Source organism: Canis lupus, chromosome 16, assembly GCF_003254725.2.
Source record: "Canis lupus dingo isolate Sandy chromosome 16, ASM325472v2, whole genome shotgun sequence".
NCBI lineage: Eukaryota > Metazoa > Chordata > Mammalia > Carnivora > Canidae > Canis > Canis lupus.
The window spans coordinates 41,530,063-41,556,168 of NC_064258.1; the positions used below are offsets into that span (position 1 = coordinate 41,530,063).

The window sequence follows — 26,106 nt, forward strand, 5'->3', positions numbered from 1 at the left end:
TAAAAAAAGAGTGAACCTCTAGTGAAGTTGTTTAATTGTCCATGACCTTCAAATTGTTTTCCTGTTGATGCACAGCCTTGAATAAGGCAAAACAAACAAACAAACAAACAAAAAAAAACAAAGCTCTCTATTCTAAAATTAAAGTTATACCTCCACTCGCATCAGAGCCTAATATCTAGAGATTGGCTACTCACCAAAGAGCTTACAGTTGTGTACCTATGCTTATGTCCGCCTTATTAGAGCCTGTGCAGAGAGAAGTCTTGTCATTGTATGGCTTTGGAAATTATTATTTCTGGGCTAGACTTTTTTTTTTTCAAGATAAGAGTGATACCATTGAAGAATTCAATAATAGTAGTACTCTTAAAATGGCTAAAAATAGATTGCAATTATTCCACAAATATTTATTATAAATATGAACATTTAACTTTTTTTTTTTTTTTTTTATGATAGGCACACAGTGAGAGAGAGAGGCAGAGACACAGGGAGAGGGAGAAGCAGGCTCCATGCACTGGGAGCCCTGACATGGGATTCGATCCTGGGTCCCCAGGATCACGCCCTGGGCCAAAGGCAGGCGCCAAACCACTGCACCACCCAGGGATCCCGACATTTAACATTTTAGATAAGGAGTAACAGTGTAGCATCCTTCAAAGATGTTCCACCTGCATATTTTTCCAAAAGAAGCAACTGTTTAATGCTAATCCATTTCAGACCTCAAGACCTTGGTAAGGCCATCTGAAGAGAGGCAGCATCCATCTATTACCCAGATAGGCACAATTTCCACTTTATTCCAGTTTCCAGTATGGGAAATGTGACTTGACTTTTCATACTTTGGTAGTCCTCAGTGACCTTCCATCACGGATTTGCTAGTCTCTGTAGGAGTATTTCAGTCCTGGTAGGGATTTTATTTCTGGTTTTTAGATTCTTCTGGTTGGGAGCATAAGGTTGATATTCATGGGAAAAAGTTGATTCCACGCAAGTTGTGTTTTTATACTAATCTACTCTACAGGATATCGAGTAAAGGATGTAAGGTGCTGCACCAAAATAAAATGCTCACTGGGTTAGAAATATTCCTTTTGAATTATTTAAAATCCCACAGAAATTTGACTGGCATTGTCTGTGCCTTTTTTAATAGAAGTGCGAAGGGATTTAATGCGTGTGTAACATATAGTAGCTACTTCGGGGGAGATTAGTTTGCTTTTAATCTGGTCAACAGCAAGATAATCTCAAAGACACCAGAGCTTGTATTTCTTTGAATTTATGCCACTTTCCTCATTCAGTGTGGTTGCTGTGTGGTGTGAACACATACATTCATTTATGTTAAGTGAAAGTGTGCACACTATCCGCGGTAATTATGTATATAATTCCGACACTGTACGTTCCTTGAGATGTTTCCACTTGGAATCAGGTGCGTTCCTGAACAGAAGGCGAAATGGAAACAGTCTCAAAAGCATTGGTAGATCCCCCCCCCCCATTTCATCGCCCATAGAACCAGGGCTTTGGTCTAAACGACCCCTCGGGTCCCTCCCAGGAGTTTCAGCGACCACCCTAGAACCAGCTGCATTTAGAGTCGCCGCCGCGAAGGAAGAGCTCGCAGCGGGGAGGGGCCGGGGAAGGCGCCCGCGAGCACCGGACCCCGGCAGGGGAGGGCCACCGAGGAACCAACAGAAGAGCCCCAATTCCCAGCGGGAGTCCTGTGGGCTGTGACCGCGGAGACCTCGCGATCCGCACGCCGCGGCCCCGTGGGGCAGGTGCGCCCCGCCTCGTGGCCCCGCCCCCCGCCCCCCGCCCCCCGCAGGGGCCCCGCTGCCCCCGCCCGAGGACCGCGACCCCGAGCAGGGGCCCCAGGCAGCCCGCAGACTTCGCGGTGGGCGCGCCTCTGGGGCGGGGCGGGGCGGGGCGGGGCGGGGCGGGGGCTCCCTATCTGCCTCGGCAGATGCCGGTCGCGTGCGCCCCAGGCCGGCTCGGTCCTCTCCACCCCCCCCGCGCGCAGTGCGGCCGCCGGGTCCGGGACGGGGAGCCCAGCGGGGACCTGGGGGAGGGGCGCCCGGGGCCGGATCCGGGCGCGGGACCCGGGCGGGGGCGGAGGGTCGAGGGGGGCGCCTCCAGGCCCCCTGGGCGTCCCTGCGGTGCCCGCGGCGGGGCGGGGCGGGGCGGGGCGGGAGCGCCTGGGAAGCCCGCCCGAGGGCGCAGCGGGCCGCGGGGGGGGGGGGGGGGGCGGGGCGGAGGCTCCGGCCGCCTCCTCTCGGCCCTCCCCCTCCGCCCTCGTCCCCTCCCCTCCCCTCCTCCCCCTCCCCCTCCCCCTCCCCCGCCCTCCCGCGCCGCCGCCGCCTCCACCGGGCTGAGCAGCGGGGACCCCGCGGCGCCGGCGTGGGGCTGCGGGATGGGGACTTAGCGCCACGGCGGCGGCAGTGGCCGCAGCGCACCCGGCCGCCGCCCCCGGGTCGGTCCCGCAGGGCACGCGGGGCGCGGCCAGTCCGCCCCGGAGCCAGGCCCGCGGGCGGCGGCGGCGGCGGCGGAGCTGGGCAGGTGCCTGCGGCTGGAACATGGCGCCCTCGGGCCCGGGCAGCGTCAGGCGGCGGTGCCGGCGGGTGCTCTACTGGGTCCCCGTGGTGTTCATCAGCCTCCTGCTCGGCTGGTCCTACTACGCCTACGCCGTCCAGCTGTGCATAGGTGAGCGCCCCCCGGTCCCGGGACGCCGCTCGGCGGAGGGGTCACCCTGCCCGGAGAGCGCGGCCCCGGCCCCGCGGCCCCAGCCCCCGCCCCCGCCCCCGCCCCCCGCGGCCACACCCCCGGCCTCGCGGGCCCGCTCGGGGGACGCCCGCCCGCCCCGCCGCCCGCAGCCTCCGCGCCAGGGTCGCCCGAGCCGCCGGGGCCCGCGCGGGGGGGGGGGGGGTGGCCTCGGCCTCGGCCTCCGGGGCCCAGCTCGCCTCCTCCTGTTGTCCTTAAGCCACTTTTTGGACATTTGTGGCAGCGCCCAGGGGCGGCTTTGCAGCGCGTGTGATCGGGGGTGCCGGTGGTACACTCCAGGTAGCGGGAGGCGGAGGTGGGGGAGCTCTTGGAAAGTATTTCTGAAGACACATGCAATACGCAGGACCCGTAATGTAGATGTTCCGGTAATAGGGGAGGGGAAGAAAAAAAAAAAAAGGTGACTATAGGAGCATTTTTTTTCATCCAGAGAGCCAAGGTGGCTCAGGTCCAAGTTCTAGGTCCTGAACTGGTGAGTAGGGTACTGTCAGTGCTGAAGATGGGGGGGGGGGGGGGGGGATTGAGTGTCCATAATTAGGGAATCTAATTATGTTCCTTCACACGAGCAGGCTTCCACCTTCAGAGGTTTGTGAAAGCCAATCTATGCTATCGGAATGTGTGTTAAAACAGGATGACCTTTCTGCCAGTGACTTGTAAATGCTTTTTGTGTTTGGTATTTCATCTAAGTGTCTATGTTTTTGCCCTACTGAGCACTAGCTTCGGGTGGGACAAGGAGAAATGTTAAACAGTGGCCTGCTTAGTTGAATCTTATTAACTAAAGCATTTCAGAACTTCAACTCAGACGTGGAATCTTGTCTGAAGCCATCTTACCTCAAAATGTTGCTCCTTGTAAGAAATAGGTATCATTATAATGCCCCCAAGTCGTTACTGACATCACTTTTAACTTAGTTTTTAAATGTGATACTATTGATTTATTGAATTGAAAATGATTTTAGTACAAAAGAAATTATTTTTTTAAAAAAAGGATTGAGTTGCCCTCAAATCATCATATTATTTAAATATGTTACATTGAGGTCTAAAATGTATAGAAAGTTTTCAAAAACATGGTTTAGTTTTTTGTATTATTGTTACTATCAAAATAGCTGGTCTTGTTGAGATATACTATATACATTACATAACTACTAGAAACCTTTGTTGCATTGCATTGGTTCTCCCTCTTAAAAGCAATGAACAGTTTCAGCTATTGAGCCTTTTTCAGAAGAGGGAAATCATGGAAGTCTTGATTATCAAAACAGGAGTTTATTTTCCTAGATCATCACATTAAGCTAAGAAGCTTAGCCTGGCACATTGTCTCATGTTCATCAGGAGGAAGCCTATGAAGGCAGGCAGAGCTTTTCTTTCCTTGCAACTACCTCTATCCTGGTAAAGTGTTACACGGGAGGTTTTTCTGTATTGGATAGATAGGTAATAGAGGAAGAGTAATAGAGAAAAGAATAAATAGAAAGTCACAGTTATATTGGGATCACATTTATATATATTCTTTCTGGAAATTTAAGATAAATCTAAAGCATCTGTGAAATCTTTATCACCTGAATTGGTGGGTTTAAACTGCCTAAGTGACATGGCCTGTTATTTCCCTGATGATCAAAAGTGAAGTCTCGTATCACCTCTTGTCACTCACTGCCTATCTGGCCTGTACGATGCCTGTCACGTTGAAAGCAATCAATAAATGGCCCTGAATAAACAAATAGATGATACAGAGGCAATATCTCTGAGGTTGTCAGACAGTAGTTTTTATATTTTTATTACTATAGAAACAGTGATCATGTGAAAGTCTAGATTGTAGAGTCTAGAAGGCAGGACAAATTGAAAACAAATTTCATTCTAGACACTATGGCAGTTTAGGAATAGTAAGCTCTAATAGCATGGCTAGATAGCCTTGGTTGAGTAGGGAGTTGAACTGAACAGTTCCTTTATAAGCCCTGGGAAAGATGGTACTAGTATGACAGACACAAAACCAGCCTCCTCTCCTTTCCATAAACAAAGCAAAGGGGAATGCCAACCTTCCCTACCTCCACCCCCACCCCTCCCCTGCATTAATCACATCTCAGACTGCCCTGCCCTTTGTGGATTCCTTTTCTGTTGGAAGTTGCTATCTACAATCAGATTTTCCAAATTTCACCTATAAACATTGGCCAGGGTTGGGACCAGAGCATGGTAGTAACTGGAAACTGAAATAGGTAACAGAATAGAAATAGAATAAACAGGGTGATTTACCCTAGTCCTCCTTTTACATCTGCTGTCAGCTGAGGATGACCCTGAATGTAAATTACTCTGTGCCCTTTGCTGAATGAACTGCAATTTAGGAGTAGTGCTTATCCTGGTATCCTTGGAAACTGGAGATAATGATTCTCATTACAGTTAGTTTCTATATTTAACAGTGTGAATGTGTGTGGCTCTCTAGGCACTTTTTCAGTTAGCATGATGTTTGTTTAGTGGTTGTATTTAATGAAATTATAAAGTCATCTCTCTTCTTGGAATATTTATATATAAAAATATATGGGGTATACATATGTTGTATGAGAGTCAAGTCTTTTGGTTAAGTTTCTTTCCAGTCTACCAAAGAAAAGATAAAAGAGGTCTGCTAATACTTGTGAACAGTCAGAACATGTTTGTTGATTAGGATTTTTTATTCATATTATTTCTCCCTCCTTCCTTCCCTCTCTCTCCACCCCAGCCTTTTTTGTGTATTATCCATCTTTTGATGCCTTTAGTTAATTTGAATTAGGTAAATTTGAAGGGTAAAATTTGTAAGATGGTACTTTAGGATGCTGAATTGGAATAAAGGTAGTTGCAGTCTCCATCATCCTTGGTTCAGTGGACACACTAGACATGGTTCATATGTTTTACAAGCCCATTATGGCAGTTACCTCGTTAACTTTGCTTGTTGACCACGGTAACTGAAGTTTTCCCTTCTAAGTGCTAACATTCAAAGTTGTCTTAGCTATTTTTCTACCTTTTTATTTTGTTATAATTTCAAATTTACAGAAGAGTTTCAAGAATAGTACAAGAAACCTCCCCCTTACCCTCGTTTTACCATTTTGGCTTACATTTTTCTAAAACGTATGACTTTTCCGCCCTCACTTGAGGCAGGTGCCATGAAACAGTTCTTAATCATTGTGTACTCATGTGGTTCTGCGTTTGCTTATGGCTTTACTTGAGGCATTCGAAGCCACCATGAAGCTTGACAAGCTTAGAGATTATCTGTGTTCTTTCTCCAAATGAACCAGTGAAGGTGTCAGCTGTGACTTCAGCTGCTGCGGTGCGAATGTTAAAATGTCTGTTTCTCTTTCCCTTCAAACCTCTTAAATCTCTCTAGCCTAATGGGATTATTTAGCAAGTCTGTTAAACTTTGTTTTTGCTGAGTAAGAGTTAACACAGCACTAAAAGTGAGCTAACAGTCTTTACAAAATGATTTCAGAATTTTAGGATGATTTAGAGTTTGGGCCACATAGTTACAACCACTCAACTCTGCTGCTGTAGCAAAAAGGCAGCTGTAGACAGTTACCTTCACAAGTGGGTGTGACCTGATTCCAGTGAAGTTTATAACTAGTTGGCAGGTGGGACTTAGCCCTTAGGCAATAGATTGCTGACTTGGGAGTATGTTAAGCGAGCCCATTAGAATATTGGAGTTTTGCTCACAGGTTTGCAAGTCTTTGTTAATAAACAATCCTCAAAAATGATTGCAATTTCTTATGTACCACAGTGATTATTGAAGATGTTCAAGAATTAAATTAGCTAATCTACATACTTTGAGATCAGTTTGGGAGAGATACAGTTATGTTTTCCTTCCTTTAAACAAACATCCTTAATGATAGAATATATAAAATCTCAAAGCTTGGATACCGTTAACCTACGATCTACCATTAACTCAAGGTCATTGCAAGCTCAAGAATGGAGACTGAATGGGGCAGTGAATTACCTTCCATTATGAATTGAACTTGAGCTAGACAGAGATAGAAGTGTGTTCTTGTTATTGGTAAACTATCATTTAAAAAAATCTCCAGGACATTAAAGCTTCTTTTGAAAAAAAAAAAAAAAAAACTACAGGCAGATGATCTTCGGAATACAAGTGTTACCTCTCCATAATTACAAAATAGTTTTAGATGACATAGAAGATAACTGAGCCAAAGAAAATTGATGTAAATGTTTAATGTCTTAAATGACTTAGAAATCATTTCTTGTTGACAGTAATGATTCAGAATATATCAGTTCTGTGACTTCTTGACATTCTCAAATATTTTGAAGATTTTAAATTATATGAAAGGAGGATAAAAACATTTCATCAAATCTGAAATTCAAATGTATAAGAGATGATATGCTCCAAATTCTTGATCTGTGCTGCCATTTGACTTTAATTTAAATGATTCCCAGGAAAGCAGGGGAAGAGAAGACTCTGCTTAATGCTTTCTTGGTTCCATTTAGTGTGTCAGAGAATTCTTTTTCTTTTGATATATTGGACAATGCAGCATTACTGTTTGCTATTAAATCTTATTAGAGATAACGTATCTTATATAACAGAGACAACAAACAATCATCACAGTGCTTAGCATGCAGAGGTGCTCCATAATTATTGAATGAATTGATCTCTTTGTGATTTTAGTAAGTCTTACTAGATCAGTGTTTTAATATAAGAACACGCCTTTGGGTAATGTAAGTAAGTGAAAGAGCAGGATCCAGTAGTAAAAACTCAATTTAAACTAAAACTTGTTATAGAAAGTTTGCTTTCAAATGCCTACTGAGAATGTCATCCATGCCATTAAATTAAATATGTGCTCCAGTGTTTCCAGTAATTAAGCAGAAGCCAAAGGGATGGTTTCTTAAATCACGATAATTAATTGTCTCCTGAGAGGGTGCATTTCCACAAGGTTAGAAAGAAGTCAGCTTAGAAGGGTTTGGGGAAGGTCCATTCAAAAGCATTTATTGAATCCTGTTTTGTGCCAGTTACTTTCCCACAGAGGTGATTTAGAGGAAGACATAATGGAGATCTTGTCCTAATAGCTAAGGAAAAAACTACCTCTGGAGTGGTGGGAAAAAACCCTGAAACCTTCTGTCCAGCTTTGGCATAAGGAGAGAGAGTTGTTCCCTTTCGGAATGCCACTCCCACAGCGAAGAGGCAGGAAAGCAGAAATGGAAAACAAAATACCCCACTGCTAGGAGCCTGTGAATTGGTTGCTGGACCAGCATAAAAGAATAATCAATGACGTAGGTAAAAAGAGCTGATGGAGAGCACCTCAGTAGTAATGAATTTCTAATTATATTATAAATCATACCACATGTAAATATCTTAGAGTAAGATTACAACCAGCAATTTTTGCTCCTGCTACGAACTAGTTGGCTGTTTCAGCCCCACCTTCCTTACCTGCTGCCAGGGCAACTTTTACTCAGCTTCCAGTTCAGGGCCTATGATTTGGTGGGTGAAATGGAGGAAGCAGAGAACTTCCTGAAAACAACTCATTGAATCTATGGAAAGACTGGAGAACCTAGCTTAGAAAATAGGCAAAAACCGAGAGAAGGTGGATGAAATGAAGCGGACATTATACCAGAGGAATGGTCTTTGGTAAGAGCTGCTGCTGTGGTGGCTGGCCATCACAGAGCGCTGCAGCTACTGTGACTCTTGTAAAGATGATTCCAGGAGCATCAGCTGGCTGAGCTGAAATTGTTGTGCCCATGTTCCAGGCAACAGGGTTCAGCAAGAGCAGGTGTTTGATCTTTTTGGCTTACATCATAGGGAGAAATGCCAGGAAGACCAAAAAAAAAAAAACCACACACACACACACACACACACACACACACACACACACACATCCCACCAGAGATTAGCATGGATGAGGATTCTCGTTAATGTTTTTGTTTTTATTTTTCATCTTTTTGGGAAATTTGTGCTTTTTCATCTCAAAAAAAAAAAAAAGGACCCATGACTTATATTTTATAGTTTATGCTGCTGATTTCATGTATTTTGATGGTTATATCACATCCCTCAGCCCTCTTTTCTCCTGGAAGTGGTGAGTTCATGAGTCTCCCGAGACTCCAGCACTGTGTGTCATGACCATAGAAATACAATATCTAACTTGCAAAGTGATAGATTAGAACATGGCATAGATCCTTAATGCTCTCTGTTGGAAAAATAGTTTTCCAAAGAAAGATCATTTAGAAAGACATTCTTAATATTATGTGGAACCGTATGATTTCATATTACCATTTAGAGATACCACAGGGAACTAATAATAAAGCTAGAACATAATTGAATTAATTTCTTTAGTAGTCTATTAGAAAATTGTTGAAATATCTTATAATTCCCTTAAGGGTAGCTTTATTGTCATGTCTTAATTTTTATCTCAGTCAAACGCTGAGAGTGCAAAAGGGTGGAATTTGGAGGGCAGGGGGTGGGGTGAGGGCAGCAGGAGGAGACAAGTGACCTGATTTCTTAAGAAGCATATGGTAGCAATAAGGTAACAAGCTATGATTGCTTGAAATTTTTCCTTTCAAAATCCTGCCACATTTGGAAACATTTGTGTAGCATTTTTCCTAATTTGACTTTTTATTTGATTGCAACTTTGAAATTTAATTATAAATATTAGTGCCAGAAATGTTACAAAATCCATTTTTATTTGGGAGGTCCTCTTGAGCAAAAATATGTGCTGCATTGATCATCTTAGCACTTCTCTGCACTCTAAAATGCATACTTGACAGTAGTTCATTTCAGATATGTTGTTGATTACATTTAAAAAATGCAAATGAAGGAGCAGTGCTTTTATAGATGATTTTTATGTCTTTGCCAGTATTTTTTCATGGTATCCTGAAATTTCTCCTCTTGTGAAGTGTAAATTAAGCATTCCTAGCATTTATTTATTTTTCACTAGCATTGCCATCCTGGAGGAGCAGAATGATCTAGAGGAGTGCATCAACAAAACCAACACCAATAAATAAAAATCCTTTTTTAAAAGCATCCTTTAAAAGCAACATCCAAAGAATACAGTAGTTTCAATGCAGCTTATCTTCATGATCATCTAATAATAGATAGAATCCTTGTAAAAAAGCAGTTTATTTCCAAGAACTTTATAGACTTATTTAATTATAATTCAGTGAAATTTGGAAAACTAAAATGCTTTGTCATGGATGTATATTTTCTTATATAGAGGTAAAATCAAGTTTCTCTGTGTTAATTGTATTATGTGAAAACTGGATTTTCATTGTATTTGAAGGGTATGTTTAGAATGAGGTGTCTAAAACTCAGACTGCAGTCTGTCCTCAATCATTTTGGGGCCCCAAGGGTCATCTCACAGTGGTAGGTAGCTGAATGTGAAGTGTGGCTTTTCACCAAATTTGTAGGGATGAAAGATGGTGTGACTTAAAATATGGTCTCTATACTGTACATGTGATTCACATTGGGGGTACAAGTGGGAAGAGCAGCCTGCTCCAAAACAGCTGATGTCAAGCTGTTATGAGAAACGCCTGATGCCACTTACAACTCACCTGCTGTGAATTGCAGGAGCTAATCTGTGATTGAATTTCTTTCTAGGTAGGCAACTCCATATGACATGTTTTAGGAAGAAAGGAAGTAAGAGATTGATGTGCTTAACTATGACTTGTGGGGGCATCTCCAGAGAGGTCAGTTAATGTGAAGGGGTGAAGGACAGAAATCACTTTGACTTAGTCAAGGTTTTGATCATAGTGTAGTTTTAATGAAATGCAGCCTATTCCAGGACTGGGACCTCCAAAAGGCCAACAACTAAGGGCAGAATGTCATTTGGAGGAGAGTAAAGAGTAGGGATTCATAATAACACCCCCCCCCCCCCGAAAAACTTGCATTTTAACAAATAATTACAAAATCCAAGAATTAAGTGCATTTTAGCCAAGGGCAATTGAAGTAGGTGACAAGGTCAAAGAGATAGAGAAAGGTAGAAATTGTATAGTGCCTCTTAGGCCATTGTGAAGATTTCAGCTCTCCTTGGAATGAGAGGAGGATCCATTGCAAGATGTAGAGCACTAGAGTGACATGCTTTGGCTTAACGTTTAAAAAGATCGTTCCTACTGCTGAGTAATGTAGGCTACTTCCATCACTCCATGTGAGAAAAAATGATATGTCACATCACGGTGAGGGTAGTGGAAGTGATGAGAGGTAGTCAGATTCTGGATGCACTTGTAAAGCAGAGGCCACAGAATTTCCAGACAGACTTTCATGAGTTGTAAAACGATTCCAGTATTTTGGGCTAAACACCTGGAAGGAGGGCGATCAGCTAAGATGGAAAAGTTCTGGGTAGAACGAGGTGACCTCAGATCAGTAGTGGGCATGTTGATGTTGAAATAGAGATGCTGAGTGAGCAGTTGCATTTATAACTGGCATTTGGGGGAAGAGTCAGGACTGGAGGAATACATTGGGGAGTCTTCAGCATACAAATGGATTTCAAGAACAATTGGATACATTTGTCCCCCCAAAGGAATAAATGGAAAGTGAGCAGAGACAAAACTTTGAGAGTTCAGAAGGTGAGTAGGAACCAGCATGAAGTGGAGGAGAACTGAGGATATGGTGTCCTGAAGCCTGGAGAGGAAGGGGGGCTCAAGGAGGAGGTGGGAATCAACAAATAGACTCATGCGTTCAATCAAATGAGGACTGAGAATTTAACAGTGTGGATATTGAATTTTTATTTTGGATGTATTACTGACTACTCAGCAGACTCCAAATTGAAAAGGTTTATCCAAAAGAAGCATATATACCAGCGTGTGGGTTGCTGGGAAATCTGAAATCATCCAATCCAAATTAAAAAAGGCTTTACTCTATTAGGCAAGCTTAACTTTTTCATTATACGAAGATAATCTACAGAAAAGTCCATGAGAGCAGGGACAATGTCTGATTAATATTGTAGCTCTGACACAGAGGATGACACATAGTAGTATTCAATACTTACTTTTCTTAAATGAAAGAATATCAGCTGAACTTTGAGCCTTTTGTGAGCCCAAGTAGACATTTTTAATCTTCGAAGAACATGAAGCCTTTATGAGAGCATTATCTGTTTTACCTTTTTTTTTTTTTTTAAAGAAAAGATTTTATTTATTTATTTGAGAGAGTGTGCACTCAAGAGCAGGGGGAGGGAGAAGCAGACTCCCTGCTCAGCAGGGAGCGTGGAGCCTGACTTGGGGCTGGAGCCAGAGATGCTGGAATCATGACCTGAGCCAAACCCAGATGCTTAACCTACTGAGTCACCCAGGTGCCTCTATTTTACCTTTTCATTATTTGATCACTCAGATGTTCGCAAACAAGCTTGTAATATTTTTATAGTTTCAAGTTATGGGCTGAATCTCCCCACCCTGCCCCCCAAAATTTATGTTGAAAACTTACCCCCCAGTAACTTAGAATGTGACTGTGTTTGGAGATGCAGCCTTTAAAGAGCAATTAAGTTAAAATTAGGTCATTAGGATGAGTTCTAGCACCATATGACTGGAGGAAGTTTGGACATGGGTACTGAGGAAAGATCAGGTGAAGACACAGGAGGAAGATGACCATCTGCAAGCCAGGGAGAGAGACCTCTGAAGAAACCAAAGTTGCTAACATCTTGATCTCAGATTTCTGGCTTCCAAAACTGTGAGAAAATACATTTTCTTCTTTAGGTCGCATGCCTTCAGCAGCACTTTGTTATAGCATCCTTAGCAAACTGATACACAAATACAACAATCAGCTACTTTTTTTTTTTTTTCTTTCTGGATTTGGAAATGTAATCATCTATAATAAGGATTGAGATAAAATTAATTGTATAATCCATTTGAAAATTTAAAAGAACAATTACAATAGAGTATATTAAATCTTAGCACTAGTATAAAAATAATCACTAAGAAAGAAGTGAAATACATGTGCATAAAGCACTCAAATTCCATTTTAATAATTTTCAGATAACTGAAATTTCCCCGTGATGTGCTGACATTTTTTAAATCCCTTTTAGATTAAAAAAAGAAAGGCCTTCTAAAACGTTTCAGCTCCCTCTTTCTTGCCCCAACCTTTCTCAAATAGAGTATGCTGCATAATTTAACTTTGAGTTAAGGCTATCATTCCGAGACAGATACACATATGAAGTGAATACCCAAGGCCCTTTACATTCCCAGTTTCCTCTGATTCCTACTGACTGGAAGGGTCAAGAAGGAGTGGAATTTGTCATTTTGCCTTGACAAAAATTCTTTTGAAACCCAGGCATTGAGAATCTGGGAAGGCTCATGAATGAAGCACTTCAGTGGAAATGCCTAGCCAGGCATCTACATCTTACAGAGACTTTTCTCTATTTACCACTTCTGAGATTCCTTTTTTTGAAAAGATTAAGGAAAAGGAAACACACACACACACACACAAAACACTTGACTGTGGAAATAACCAAAGGTAGGAAAGAAAATTTTAGGTCAAGTTGAATATTGCTATAATTTGTCAGTTTGAGGAAAGGCTCTAAAGAAAGTGATTTTTAATTTTTTTTATTGTGACAAAATATATATAATATAAACATTTACCATTTTGGCCACCTGCCATTTTTTAAAAAGTTTTATTTATTAAAGTAATCTCTACACCCAATGTGGGGCTCGAACTCATGACCCCAAGATCAGGAGTCAAATGCTGCTCCTAATGAGCCAGCTAGATGCCCCTAGCCATCTGCCATTTTCTGTGTACATTTTTAAGCGTGCAGTTCATTGACATTAAGTGCATTCACATTGCTGTACAGCTATCAGCACCATCCATCTTAGCACTTTTTCATCTTCCCCAACTGAAACTCTGTACCCATGAAGCAATAAAACCCATTCTCCCCTCCTGAGCCCCTGGCAACCCTATTCTACTGTCTGTATCTGTGAATTTGACAGTTCTAGGTAATTCATAGAAGTAGAATTATATATTTGTACACTTGTGTCTATTTCACCTAAGCATGTTTTCAAGGTTCATCCATGGTGTAGCCTGTGTCAGAATTTCATTCCCCTTTAAGGATCCGTAATATCTCATTGTATGTATACACCACATTTTGTTTATCTTTCATTTGTTGATGAGCATTTACGTTGTCTCCCCCTTTCAGCTATTCTGAATAATGCTGCTTTGAACATGGTTGTGCAGATAAACATCTGTTCAAGTCCCTGAGATCAATTCTTATGGGTATGTACCCAGAAATGTGATGTTGGATTATATGGTAATTCTAGGTTTAATTTTTTTAGGGATCATCAGACAGTTTTCCTGCAACAGTTGATTTTTGATGAAAGTGTGATTCCAGAGAAGTCTGTGTATGCCCTTGTAAACATCCAAATTTGAAGGTTTCCAGAGGCATCTGTCAGGTCCATCCCAATGTCACTGTAACAGTTTTTAACTGCCTTGTCCTTTTATGGTGCAGCAGGAAAGTGGGTGGTCAGGGAATTGTGAATAATCCTATTTTGCCCATGAGGTGGCCTTTATTACTGGGGAGCATGTCCCTCATGAAACACAGGTCATCAGGTATGCCGAACACAGAAATGCTGAGAGCTGCTGGCCTATTGTACATAGTCTAAAACTCAGCAATAGTTCTTGAGTAACCAGAACCCTACTGCTAAGTGGCAGTAATTGCATCTTTTTTTTTCTTAAGATTTTATTTTTTATTATTTTTAAAGATTTTATTTATTCATGAGAGACACAGAGGCAGAGACACAGGCAGAGGAAGAAGCAGGCTCCATGCAGGGAGCCCAACATCGGACTCGATCCTGGGTCTCCAGGATCACACCCTGGGCTGAAGGCGGTGCTAAACCGCTGAGCCACAGGGGCTGCCCTTAAGATTTTATTTATTTATTCATGAGAGACAGAGAGTGAGGCAGAGACACAGGCAGAGGGAGAAGCAGGCTCCATGCAGGGAGCCCGACGTGGGACTTGATCCCTGCTCTCCAGGATCACGCCCTGGGCCGAAGGCGGCGCTAAACCACTGAGCCACCTGGGCTGCCCAAATTGCATCTTTTTAAAGAGCAACACATTCACGAGTGTCAATGGTACACACACTTGGCAAACAGGAGCCGGTGGGGAAAAGTGGGGGAAACACATGTGTTTCTGTGGATGCATCAGTAACCTGTGGTATTAATCCTGAACTAGCTCCTTATCCACAGTACAGGGACTACACAATTCACCAATGAATAGCAAGGCATTTGTGTTGTCTGCAGGGCTGGGGTTAGTGAAAATGATTTACAAACAGAAGCAAAAATCAGTATGTACAACTGGGGAGAGATCCAGGCAGTAAAACGAAATGCAGCTCACACAATGAACAGAGGAAGAGACTCAGTCCAAATATTGATGTCTCTTACTCAATTCTGAACACAAATATTAGAACTTCCCACTTAACGTTAATGAATCCATCTACCATATAATTAGGTGGTATTTGTATAATACTGCACTGTTGTCATATACTGTATCATATAGCGGGAGCAATAACACGCTTCTTCTCTGTGTGGAGGCTGCCGGCTTATGATTATATCAAATTATACCAAATCTGCTGCAATGGAATATACATTCCTGCAGTTACTGTCAGGCAGACTGCCAGTGCTGTAGGTAAAAGCAGTGTAGTGCAACGGTATGACTGGTTGCACATTAGAAGGAGAACACTAATTCAAGCTGAGATCAAAGGAAGATTGTGTGTGTGAGTTTCCTGCATGAGTATGTGACAGTAAAGTTACAAAAGAAGATAGTACTTCCCAGGGTCTCCGTATAGAAGGATGATACCCAGTTTGACACCCTTGCATGTGTTAATAGATATTGTGACCCAGTGCGATACTGCAGTAATTATTGCTATGCTAATGTTGTTTTAAATCTTTTGACTTATCCCTTCAGGGGTGCTACTGTAAATTCTCTTCTGATGAACATCAGAGGCAAAAAGGTTGGAATTACAGCTTTATACAGTTCCTTCCTCTGGGGTACTACACAAGTGCCAAGTATTTTACACAAACCTAGAAATATTGGCCTAATTTTTGTATTATATGTGCTTTGCAATATGTACCCTGGTCATATAGTACTCGGCATGTAGCGCTAGCCTGGGGAGGTTTTTCAGAGTTGTTTCTTTGGAAAAGCAGATGAGAAGCATTAATTTTTCTACCTAATCAGACAGCCAATGTTTGGGAGTAAGAAGAAAGCACTCCTAGTATTATCTTCTCTGGTTATTCTGAGTATATCAAATAATGAGATTGATACAATGACACTAAAAAATATACTACAAAAATTGTTTCCATTTTACCATGTACATCTTTAAATGCTGAAAGAAACAAAATACAAGTGGCATTTTTGCTTGCTACCAATAAATAAATATGTACATACCTGTGTAAGAAAGGTGATAGTTACATTGGGCAGTGTAATCATTAAGGCCCCTCCAATTCTAAAACTCTAGTTCTGATTAATGAGGGAAATATTTTCAGGATCTAAAACCCCTGTTTGACTTTCTCCCTCATAGCAGACAACCTGCATATGGGAACCAGGTAAAACGTTGCTAGGGGTGTAGCGTCCACTACAGACTTGCATGGCTCAGAGGAGTTGGTCATGCCCTTCAGCTCCAACCCAGAGAAGGGCATCTGCAATTAGAAAGGTAGGCAGTTGGCCTTGAAAAGATCCAGGCACTGTAGGTATCTGAGTGGATTGTGACCATGTGTGAAAGAGGGAGAACCACACAGTTCTATTTCATGGAATGGGTAAACTCCTCTGCACTGAAATCCGCACAACTTGCTGGCCCTGGGAATCTCTTCTGTTTTAATTTGAGACAGAGGGATTATAGGATTCCATTGATTAAGCTGTGAAATGAGGACGCTAAGACCAGCCCTGAGGTCATATGTCCGTATTTCACGGCACTGTTTAGTACAGTTACTGATTCAGGAATTGCCTTGGCCTTTGCCAAGGGGAAAGTGGCAGTGAGTTTTCAGAGCCATAATCATGAGACAAAGCTTTTTAATTTCCCTTTCAAAAATGATGTATTGAAAGACCCACAAACATTCTTAATGATTTAAGCTGATTCTCAGCTTTCAATTGGACAAGTTGGGTTTCACACTGTTTCTATAGAGTAGAGCTTCTTAGATATTTGGAGCTATGATTTGGTCACGTTGCTAAAACATGTTATTGAGAGAGAAAAATATTTCTAACTTAGAAGATCTTGATAACTGTAAGAATTACAGATCACCATATCAGGACAGATGAATGGTCCATCTCTCTTTATTGCCAGTTTCTACACGTGGGAGATGTACCTTAGGAGCCTGTACACTGTTCCCTCTACTGTTCAGGAGTAAGATCAGCAAACCCCCTTCCCATCTCCTAATCTTTCCTATATCATCATCTCACTCTTGTCCCAGGAACCTGATGCTCTGTTCCCTTCCTAATTACTGAATTGGGAGCTCACAAAACTCCAACTTCAAGTACTGTTCTGAAATATGACCAAATATTTTTTTAAAGATGTATTTATTTATTAGAGAGCATGCCAGTATGCAAGGGGGGGTAGAGCAGAGGGAGAGGGAGAGAGAGAGAATCACAAGCAGACACTCTGCTGAGTGTGAAGCCTGATGTAGGGCTCAATCCCAGGACTCTCAGATCATGACCTGAGCTGAAATCAGGAGTCGGACACCTAGTGGACTGGGCCAACAAGGCACCCCAATCTGACCAAATATTTTAATTTTTTGTATTCAAAGTTTGTAAAATGATCGATTTCTAGGTTACTGGAGAAGGGGTGACAAAGAGGACATTTTAAACCCTGCATCCCAAATCAGAAGTAACAGGTGGTAGCATGATATTAAACAGGCCAGGATTATGTGATGGCAACAAAGAAGGAATGGCTGCCCTGGACAGAGAAGCCCTGGGGGATGCATTCAGAACTTGGGAGACCACATGGAGTCCTTGAAAGAATTTTGGAGTCAGACAGACTTATATTTAGATCCTAGCTCCATATGTTATGACTTGAATAACGTTAGAATAGTTATTTTACCTCTGTAAGACTGTCGTCCTAACTTTTAAAGTTGTGATAATACCTTCCTCACAGATTGCTGTAAGATCTGTATGAGAGAAACATTTGAAAAATTTAGCACAATCATCAGCATATAGTAAGCATTCAATTAACTATTCCTTCCTTTAGTTCTCTCTTACCCCCTGACGTCTGCCTCCTGCCCCTCCCTGGCCTGTGATGCCCTCTAAACCCCACCAGCCTTCACCCTGCTCAAGCTTCAGTCTTATTTTGGGGAGTGTTATAGACTCTACTGTGTCTTCCCAAAATCCATAGCTTGAAATCCTAACCTGTAGGACTTCAGAATATGACTGTATTTGGAGACAGAACCTTTAAAGAAATAATTAAATTAAAATAATTAGGTTAATGAGGGTGGGTCCTAATCTAAGTTGACTGGTATTCTACAAGAGGGAATTTGGACGTAGACATGTACAGAGATAAAATGATGTGAAATACAGGGAGAAAACGGTCCTCTACAAGCCAAGGAAAGAGGCCTATGAAGAAACCAATCCTTGTGACACCTTGTTCTTGGACTTCTCTTCTCCAGAACTGAGAAAACAGCTGTGTGGTGTTTAAGCCACTCAGTCTGTGGTGCTTTCCCAAGCTGAGGAATCCAGGGGTCTTTGCTAAAAATATGTATGAATGCCTGCTATGGAAAGGCGATGAGTTTGGATTTTGTAAACTCCAAAGCCTTTCCTTCACAGAATAGCTAATTTTTATAACATGTTAATTTACAGTTTTGCAATATTGTTCCAGGCGGGTTATGCATTAGAAAAGCTTTTGGTGGCCAGTATGGAGGCCTAACCACCCAGATGACAAATGCCTTGCATAATCTTTTGGACCATAACCTATTCTTATGTAAGAGACTTCCTCTATGTGGTTTATACTGCCTGACTTACTGTGGTTCATTTTTGTCTTTGAGGTTGTGTTGTGCCATCCTTCAGGGAAAGTTCTCCAGCGATTCCTCAACCATCTTGAGTGGTTGTTTGATAATTTCTAGTATATACTTTAGTTCAGGAGTGTTTGTTAGATATAAATTCTGGGTTAGAGGCAGGAGGAATGCATCAAGCCACCTGGCAAGTCCTAGTTTTCTCCATATGACGCAGCTCCTCTTACTGAGAATCTGGTGCATGTCAGGCTCTATCAGAACCTGGACAGGGGGACAGCTGGGTGATCTCGGGACCCTGGGATCGAGTCCCACATCAGACTCCCTGCAGGGAGCCTGTTTCTCCCTCTGCCTCTCTGTGTGTCTCTCATGAATAAATAAATAAAATCTCTGGAATGGGTAGGGAAAGAAAATATACTTTAAAAGTCACTTTTTAGTTTTTCTTGTATTAATTTGCCCACATTGTAATTCACTTGCAGGGTTGTTGTTTTTTTTTCTTATTCACACTCAAAAAGTCTTCCAGCAATTTATTCCCCCTGACTTCACATGACACTCTCTAGAAAATTATAGCATTCCTGCAAGCTGAAAATGCACTGCGTACCTCTTTCTCCAGATTGTTTTTAACACAGTTAACACCAAACTTTGGGGGAACTCCTAACACTTCCCTCTTTTGTGATATTTATGTTCCATATTCAGTTAACATTTATTGAGCCCCTAATATTTAGTGCCAGGTTCTATTCTAGGTTCTTTTACCTACATTACCTAGTTTAACTCACAAAACAACCCAATGGGATAAATATTGAGATAACGCTTAGAGGGGCTAAGTAAGTTGGCTGAGATAAAACCTGGATCCAGGGAGAGATAGAATTCAAACCTTAGAGAGGGACATGGAAAAGAAACAAAAATAATTGCAGATTGGACTGTGTTAAGAAAGAAACAGTATATCCTAATGATTGCAGGGGTGAGCTGGACCTGTGCTAAACTCTGTGCGAAACTGTTACTGAAATTGCAACTTGAAGCATGAAAAAGCGCTAGCCAAGAATGGAGCTGGGGAAGAGCTTTTCAGACAGCATGAAGACACTGAGGTTTAGTATGTTCTAGAAACGGAAGGCCAGCCTATTTGTAGCTTAGTGAGCAAGAGGATGACTGTTGAGAAGTGATATTGGAGAGGTAAGTAGGAGCCAGATCATGTTTGTTCAACCCAGAGAAAATAAGGAGATTGAACTTCACTGTGAATTCAGTGCAAAGCCATGGGATGGTTTTTAGTGAGATGATGCTATCAGTTTACATTTTAAAAGAGACCATGGTTGCCTTGTTATAAAATGAGTTTTTAAGGAATTAGATGAGGATCCAATGAGGAATGTAGACTGGCATGATGTTTGTGGTCAGGGCTATTAGGCTCTTAGTCTTGAGCACAATTGGAAGCCATGGGTTGGGATGTTCTGCATAAGAAGCCTTATCCTTACTCTTTGTTTCTGTCTGGAAGGCCACCACTTTGTCCTTGACAAATTCTTCCTATAAACCCATGGATAGATTTATTTGGAGGTGACTTTTGTCCTTGGTTTTTAAAAGTAAGTAATTTTTCAGAATACATCAGGGTAGAACTTAGGATAATTTTAGAGCCAGAGGAACTGTCAAAGTACGATTTTTTTCTAAACAATAAAATCAAAGCACAGAACAGCTGAATGTCATGGTCAAGGTCACACATATTGGGAGGATTGGACTAGAGTCCAGATCTCCTACCATCCAGCTAAATGCAGGTGCAGAGGACACAATATTAGCATATTCAAGAAGCAGGCAGCCTGGGGCCTCCTGGGTGGCTCAGTTGTTTTAAGCATCCAGACTCTTGGTTTTGGCTCAAGTCATGATCTTATGGGTCATAGGATGGAGCCCCAAGTCAGGCTCTGCGCTCAGTGGGGAGTCTCCTTGAAGGTTCTCCTCTGCCCCTCCCCAACCCCCACATGCTCTCTTTCTCCCTCTAAAATAAATAAATCTTAAAAGAAGGAGAAGAAGAAGAAAAAGAAGCAAGGTAGCCTCCAGTGGTGAAGCATCCTGCATAAAAAGGGGAATGGCCTAAGCTGAGGTTAGGGAGGGACTGCAGTTGTCAATACAATCACAATGACAGATGAGAATGAGAAAGGAACAGTTTGATAAAGGCTTAAAAATATAAGTAAATCTGTTATAAGGAACATTAATTAAAAACATTTGCTAGGAAGAAAATACAATTGGAATTCAACTGGAAATACTGATCTGAATAATGTATTTTCTTAAATCTGTCATTAAAATGGTCTGGCAGCAGTGTCACTAGCATTCCCGGGAATGATTTGTCATGTACCTCCTACCGCCCAAATTTTGATCTGTAATACCTGAAAAATGAGCTACAGCTTCTTGGAAAGTAGCTAAAGGGACAAAAGATTCTACTTCAGGGTGTTCCTGCAGGCCAATTCAGTCGGAGAATTCACTGTCAATTGGACGAACTGTTTTTGACAAACGCATCATTAATTGTGTTGGAGTAACTTGAGTCTGGAGATTCCACTGCCAGGGAGAGTTTTGGTGACCTAAATGGGAGTGATGAGCAGTGGAGTCTGGGGTGCAAGGCCAGCTGGAGTTGGTTGAGATGGTAATAGGAATTTGGCAGGGGTAGAGACAGTACATTTGAATGATTGTTAAAATCATTTTTCCCGTGAAAAGGCCAGAAAAATGGGTAACAGCTAGACAGGAGATCAAAGACACGTGAGACACACAGACACTTTGTGAGGACTGGAGATATTAAAGCGTATTTGTGCTGCTACTACCATTTTTGTTTTAATCTTCTGAATCTGAGCTGCTCTGATTTCTTAATTGACAATGCCTTAATGACCGCGTGTCCTTGTCTTTTGTTAGTTTTAATTTTGAATTTGAGTGATCATGAACTTTAAGCTTTTTGAGCACGGGGATGGAATCCTATTTGCCATTTTATCCTCAAGACTAAGCCTAGCGTAGTGAATGTCTTTCAGTAAATGAGTTAAAGATAAATTAAAAAGAGCGTAGCTATAGTGTTCTCCTTACAATTCATTCATTAGAATCAAATCTTTATTCTTGGCATTCGTCATCATCAGACTGAATATATGGGGCTAGGATGTATCTGTGTTGAACTGAATTTGGAATAGTGTTGTGGATTTATAAAGAAAAGTTACTGTGTATATGTGGTGTAAATAATTCCTCCAAAAAAAGAGTTTGAATTTGAAGGCAAGGAAAATTCTGACTAAGAAAGATCACAGCAATACACATTTGCAATGAAAGTACCTAAAATCAAATTGTTCTAGCAACAATTACATAACTGTTCTTTGCTAATTTAAGGGGGAAATACTTTTTTTTCCTACTATGAGGGCGTATTTTAGTATTTGAAGTTTTGGATTTCGGATGTACTTATGACTAAAAGTTGAACTAGACTTAAGTTACCAGTGGTTTACTGAACTGCTTCTTATCAATAGCAATGGAATCATATTCCAGGAAGTACCAGACCTTTGCTCACTACTACTTCCAACTTTGAGATAGGCCGAAACTTCCAAAAAAGTATTATGCTGAGTGAAGTAAGCCAGTCGGAGAAGGACAAACATTATATGTTCTCATTCATTTGGGGAATATAAATAATAGTGAAAGGGAATAGAAGGGAAGGGGGAAGAAATGTGTGAGAAATATCAGAAAGGGAGACAGAACGTAAAGACTGCTAACTCTGGGAAACGAACTAGGGGTATTGGAAGGGGAGGAGGGCGGGGGGTGGGAGTGAATGTGTGACGGGCACTGGGGGTTATTCTGTATGTTAGTAAATTGAACACCAATAAAAAAAAAAAATTCCTTAAAAGACACAATTAAAAAAAACAATTTCAAGAAAATGTAAAAAACTGGGATTGTTTTCTATCAATCAAATAAATCAAATTCATAATTATAAATCTTTTAAAAATGTAAAAATAAAAGTAATTTTTAACTAAAAAAAAAAAAAAAAAAGACTCTAGTCACAATGGAGGAAGACCATATGGAAAACAGAACAAGCAGACAGTATAGAAGGTAGGAAAACTGCCTGGGTTGTTATAAATACAGCTTCCTGTCCCAGCGTGTTTCAGCTATGTGGTCCCTGATGGAGGGTCCTCATCTACCTTGGGGTGTTTACAGCAGCCTCCAAGGAGTGGCAGTTTCTCAGGCATGCTTCCTGCATCTCTCATTGTACAGTAGGGAGCTATTACTCATTGGGCACCAGCGTTTATACTTGAGAAACTTGACAAGAGTGTATGCCATGGACACAACATTTTATGCTTTCCGGGGAGTTAACTAGGCAATTGCCAATGTATAAAGAGCAATAAATGTCTCCGGAGATGTGATGACCTGGAGAACACTGTTTTTATCTGAACCCTGGGAAGACTGAGAAACCATCGATCTAGGATTAAGACCCAGAAGGGGCAGGCCTGACTGGTTTTGTTCTCTGTGTGGTGTTCAGGGCTGAAATGCCAACAGAGCCCTGACTGAATGCAACCATGGCTTCCTTCTTCCACTCACTCTCACCTCTCCCCGAAATAAAGTTGAACAAATATTTGGAGAATGTTGGTTTGAAGGGGAGCCAGGTTATTAACCTACTCGAGTGCCCTATGTCTCTTTCAGGCCCTGTGTTTGCCAGAAGTGTCCTAATCTATACTCTTTTTTCTGTTTATTTCTCTAGTGTCCATGGAAAATGTTGGAGAACAAGGTAAGATTATGGTTTATTATTGTTTTTGATATAAAATTTTAAAAAGAATTTTAAAAAATAGCATTCATTGAGATTTGGTTGGGATTAATAAATCATACTTTGAGAATGCAGAGTCAAGGTGGGGTTAAAAACTTCTCTCACTCCCCAGACTGAATTCTCTCAGATGCTTGGCACAGACCTCTCCCTTGAAATGGTAGCCACTGTGCCAAAGATTCCTGTGGCTTGGAGATGTAGGAATATCAAACAACTCCTGTGTCAACTTAGAGTATTGCCTCACACCTGAGTCACCCGTATTGTTTGTAGAAAATGTCATTAGCTCTAGTTATTTCACACTCATTTAAGTGCCTTAATGAATAATTGAATTTTTAAATGATTCTGTATCGTCATTCTTTAAAAAGATGATAAATGAAGAATGTCATCATTCTTTTAAAAAGTGCCACAGTTTTAAAATACCAAATAGGCTGCATTTTAAATTACAAATGTTATTCAGCTGTCTTACAGAATTAATTTGTATATTAATGTATTTTCAGAATTGATCCTTGTTACTGTATACAAAATTAATATTTTACTTTGCATAGTACAGTATTTCAAGACTAAAGTCATACAAGGTGTGTTTATACACATTGCCTGAAAAAAACTATGCTCTTCTTAACAGTTGTCCCCTGCTATAAACAAGACACTTGAATTCTTGTTGGAGGAAATCTCTTTTTGTCCAGATGGTCTCTATTTAAATATGTTGTCATTAGCATAATCAGGGCCACAGATTTGACCACAGCTAAGCAAAATTAGCAAACTGCTTCTCAAATAGGAACTGGGTTTGCTATTATTCGTCAGTGAAGTAAAGTTCTTAAAGCCTCCAATGCTTTAATTCTGTGTTTATGATTTAAAGTCGCAGGCATAGCTGCCTTACTTTTATAATTTAGGAAAGGTCCCTGTAGCCATTTGGCCAATAGACGGGCTTGTCTACAGATGAGAGTTTTCTAATCATGGGATATGAAATAATTAAATTATTAAAGAATTTGGTTGAGAACAAGTAGATCTTTTGTAAATATCATGGATGGTTTTAGTTTGCATTTGCATACTATAATGGTAATTATGTTCTTCTCATTTTAGTTGTGTGCCTGATTGCTTATCATCTACTTTTTGCAATGTTTGTCTGGTCATATTGGAAAACTATCTTTACATTACCAATGAATCCTTCAAAAGAAGTAAGTTAAAATATTAATGAAGTTATCTTAAAGTTGGAAGTCAATAATATTGATGTCTAAAGAATGAATTTTATGTCTTTTTGTTAATGTTGCAAATTTATTAAGTGTAGTGATTTGTTTATATTAATGTGTCTGTAAATACTTGAATTTTCATTTGGCAAATATTATTTTTGCACAGGGTGAGTATTGTATATCCAATATTAAATCTGTTGTGTGTTCCATTTCTACTGTAGACTCAAACATCACGGTGGTGGATGGGTAAATAGATAGAGCTGAAGGTAGATATTGCTGTATTATAATTATCAGTTATACTAACAGTAGATTAGTTGGCTGTCAACCACCAGAAACAACAACAAAATAACAATGTAACTAATTTTATCTTACATTCAAAGTCTGTAGCTAGTTCACAGCTTCTTGCTCTGATATGTGTAGCCCCCATTTCCAACATCACTTCTTGGCCTAAGATGAATGCTCCATTTTCAGCCATTACATCTACCTTCCAGACAGCTGGTCAGAGAAAGTAGGATAAAGGAGTAGAAGTAAATGTCCTTCCCTTTAAGGATACCTTCTGGAAGTTGCTGATGACATTTCCACTTACTTTAGAACTTAGTTATATGACCATATATTTTTGTGCAGAAGGTTGGGAATGTAGTCTTTATTCTCAGTGGCCATGTTAACCATATTAACCATGTTACAAGAAGAAAACTGTGGATATTTATTTGTAGGGGGCGGGGGGGATTAGCAGTCCCAGCTACAGAAAGTTTTAGGTAGAGTGATACGGTCAAATTTACACTTTGAAAAGAGCATTCAAAGTATTTGTTGCTGAGTCTTTCATCCTGGTTAAAAGTTCTTGGAGCAAAGAACTGTGTTTTACTCATTGCTGTATTGTTGGCACTTAGTCCAGTGCATGTTTGTTGAATTGAAATAAACTTTGTTCCAGTAATAATGGTAGAGTCTTAGTTGGCCAAGTTCAAAAAAGAAAAGACAGATCGAAGCACCACTGCAAATTGTTCCCTGAAGTAATCTGTTTAAAATGCAGCTGTGGTCAGAAAGGCTGATAAATTTGCTATATGACCTAGGAAAGGATATTAAAAAGAAAACCACAGATATTTGCACAGAATTAGTGGTATGCTTGGCCTAAAATGTTTTACATATGGCCTTTTTTTTTCCTTCTACTCTCTACTAATTTTTTTTTCCTAACTTTTTTTCATCCCTCCTGCTGGATTTGCTTCTTTCCTATTATCTCTCTTACCCCCATCTTGGTCTTAGCTGTAGGTATGAAGAAGAATGCAGACGCCTGTCCTAGGTGATCTTATCCTATCTGGTGCTTTACCTATGACCTCTGTATTAACACTTGCCAAATCTATTTCTGGCTCTGACCTCTCCCATTGCAAATTTATATGTCTCCCTGCCAAACATAGCTCCTTAATCTACTCACACCTCAAATACAGCACATCAAGGGCTGAAGTCACCCCTTCCCCTTCCCCAAACTGTGACTCATCTGTTTCTTATACTGGTTAATGCTGCTGCCATCCAGCTCATCTTTCTGGACATTCCAGCCTTCTAGAAGCTTGGCAGCCT

General features: G+C 41.1%; 1 protein-coding gene across 5 annotated transcripts in view; it reads left to right on the plus strand.

Annotated features, from left to right (window-relative positions):
- The first annotated feature begins 2,343 nt into the window (after positions 1-2,343).
- The window catches only part of ZDHHC2 (zinc finger DHHC-type palmitoyltransferase 2), a 66,547-nt gene continuing 42,784 nt past the window's right edge, over positions 2,344-26,106 (plus strand). For 2 of the 5 annotated variants that reach the window (XR_003145609.3, XM_025471173.3), the window contains exons 1-3: positions 2,344-2,670; positions 23,291-23,317; positions 24,431-24,525. Coding sequence is in view for 4 of the 5 variants with exons in the window: in XM_025471173.3 (XP_025326958.1) it covers positions 2,544-2,670; positions 23,291-23,317; positions 24,431-24,525 (249 nt within the window). In the remaining variant the exon portion in view is untranslated. Of the gene's footprint in view, positions 2,671-2,917; positions 3,028-3,104; positions 3,218-13,808; positions 13,886-23,290; positions 23,318-24,430; positions 24,526-26,106 lie in introns of those variants that run through there. The other 3 variants (XM_025471248.3, XM_025471369.3, XM_049095080.1) reach the window with 3 other exon arrangements.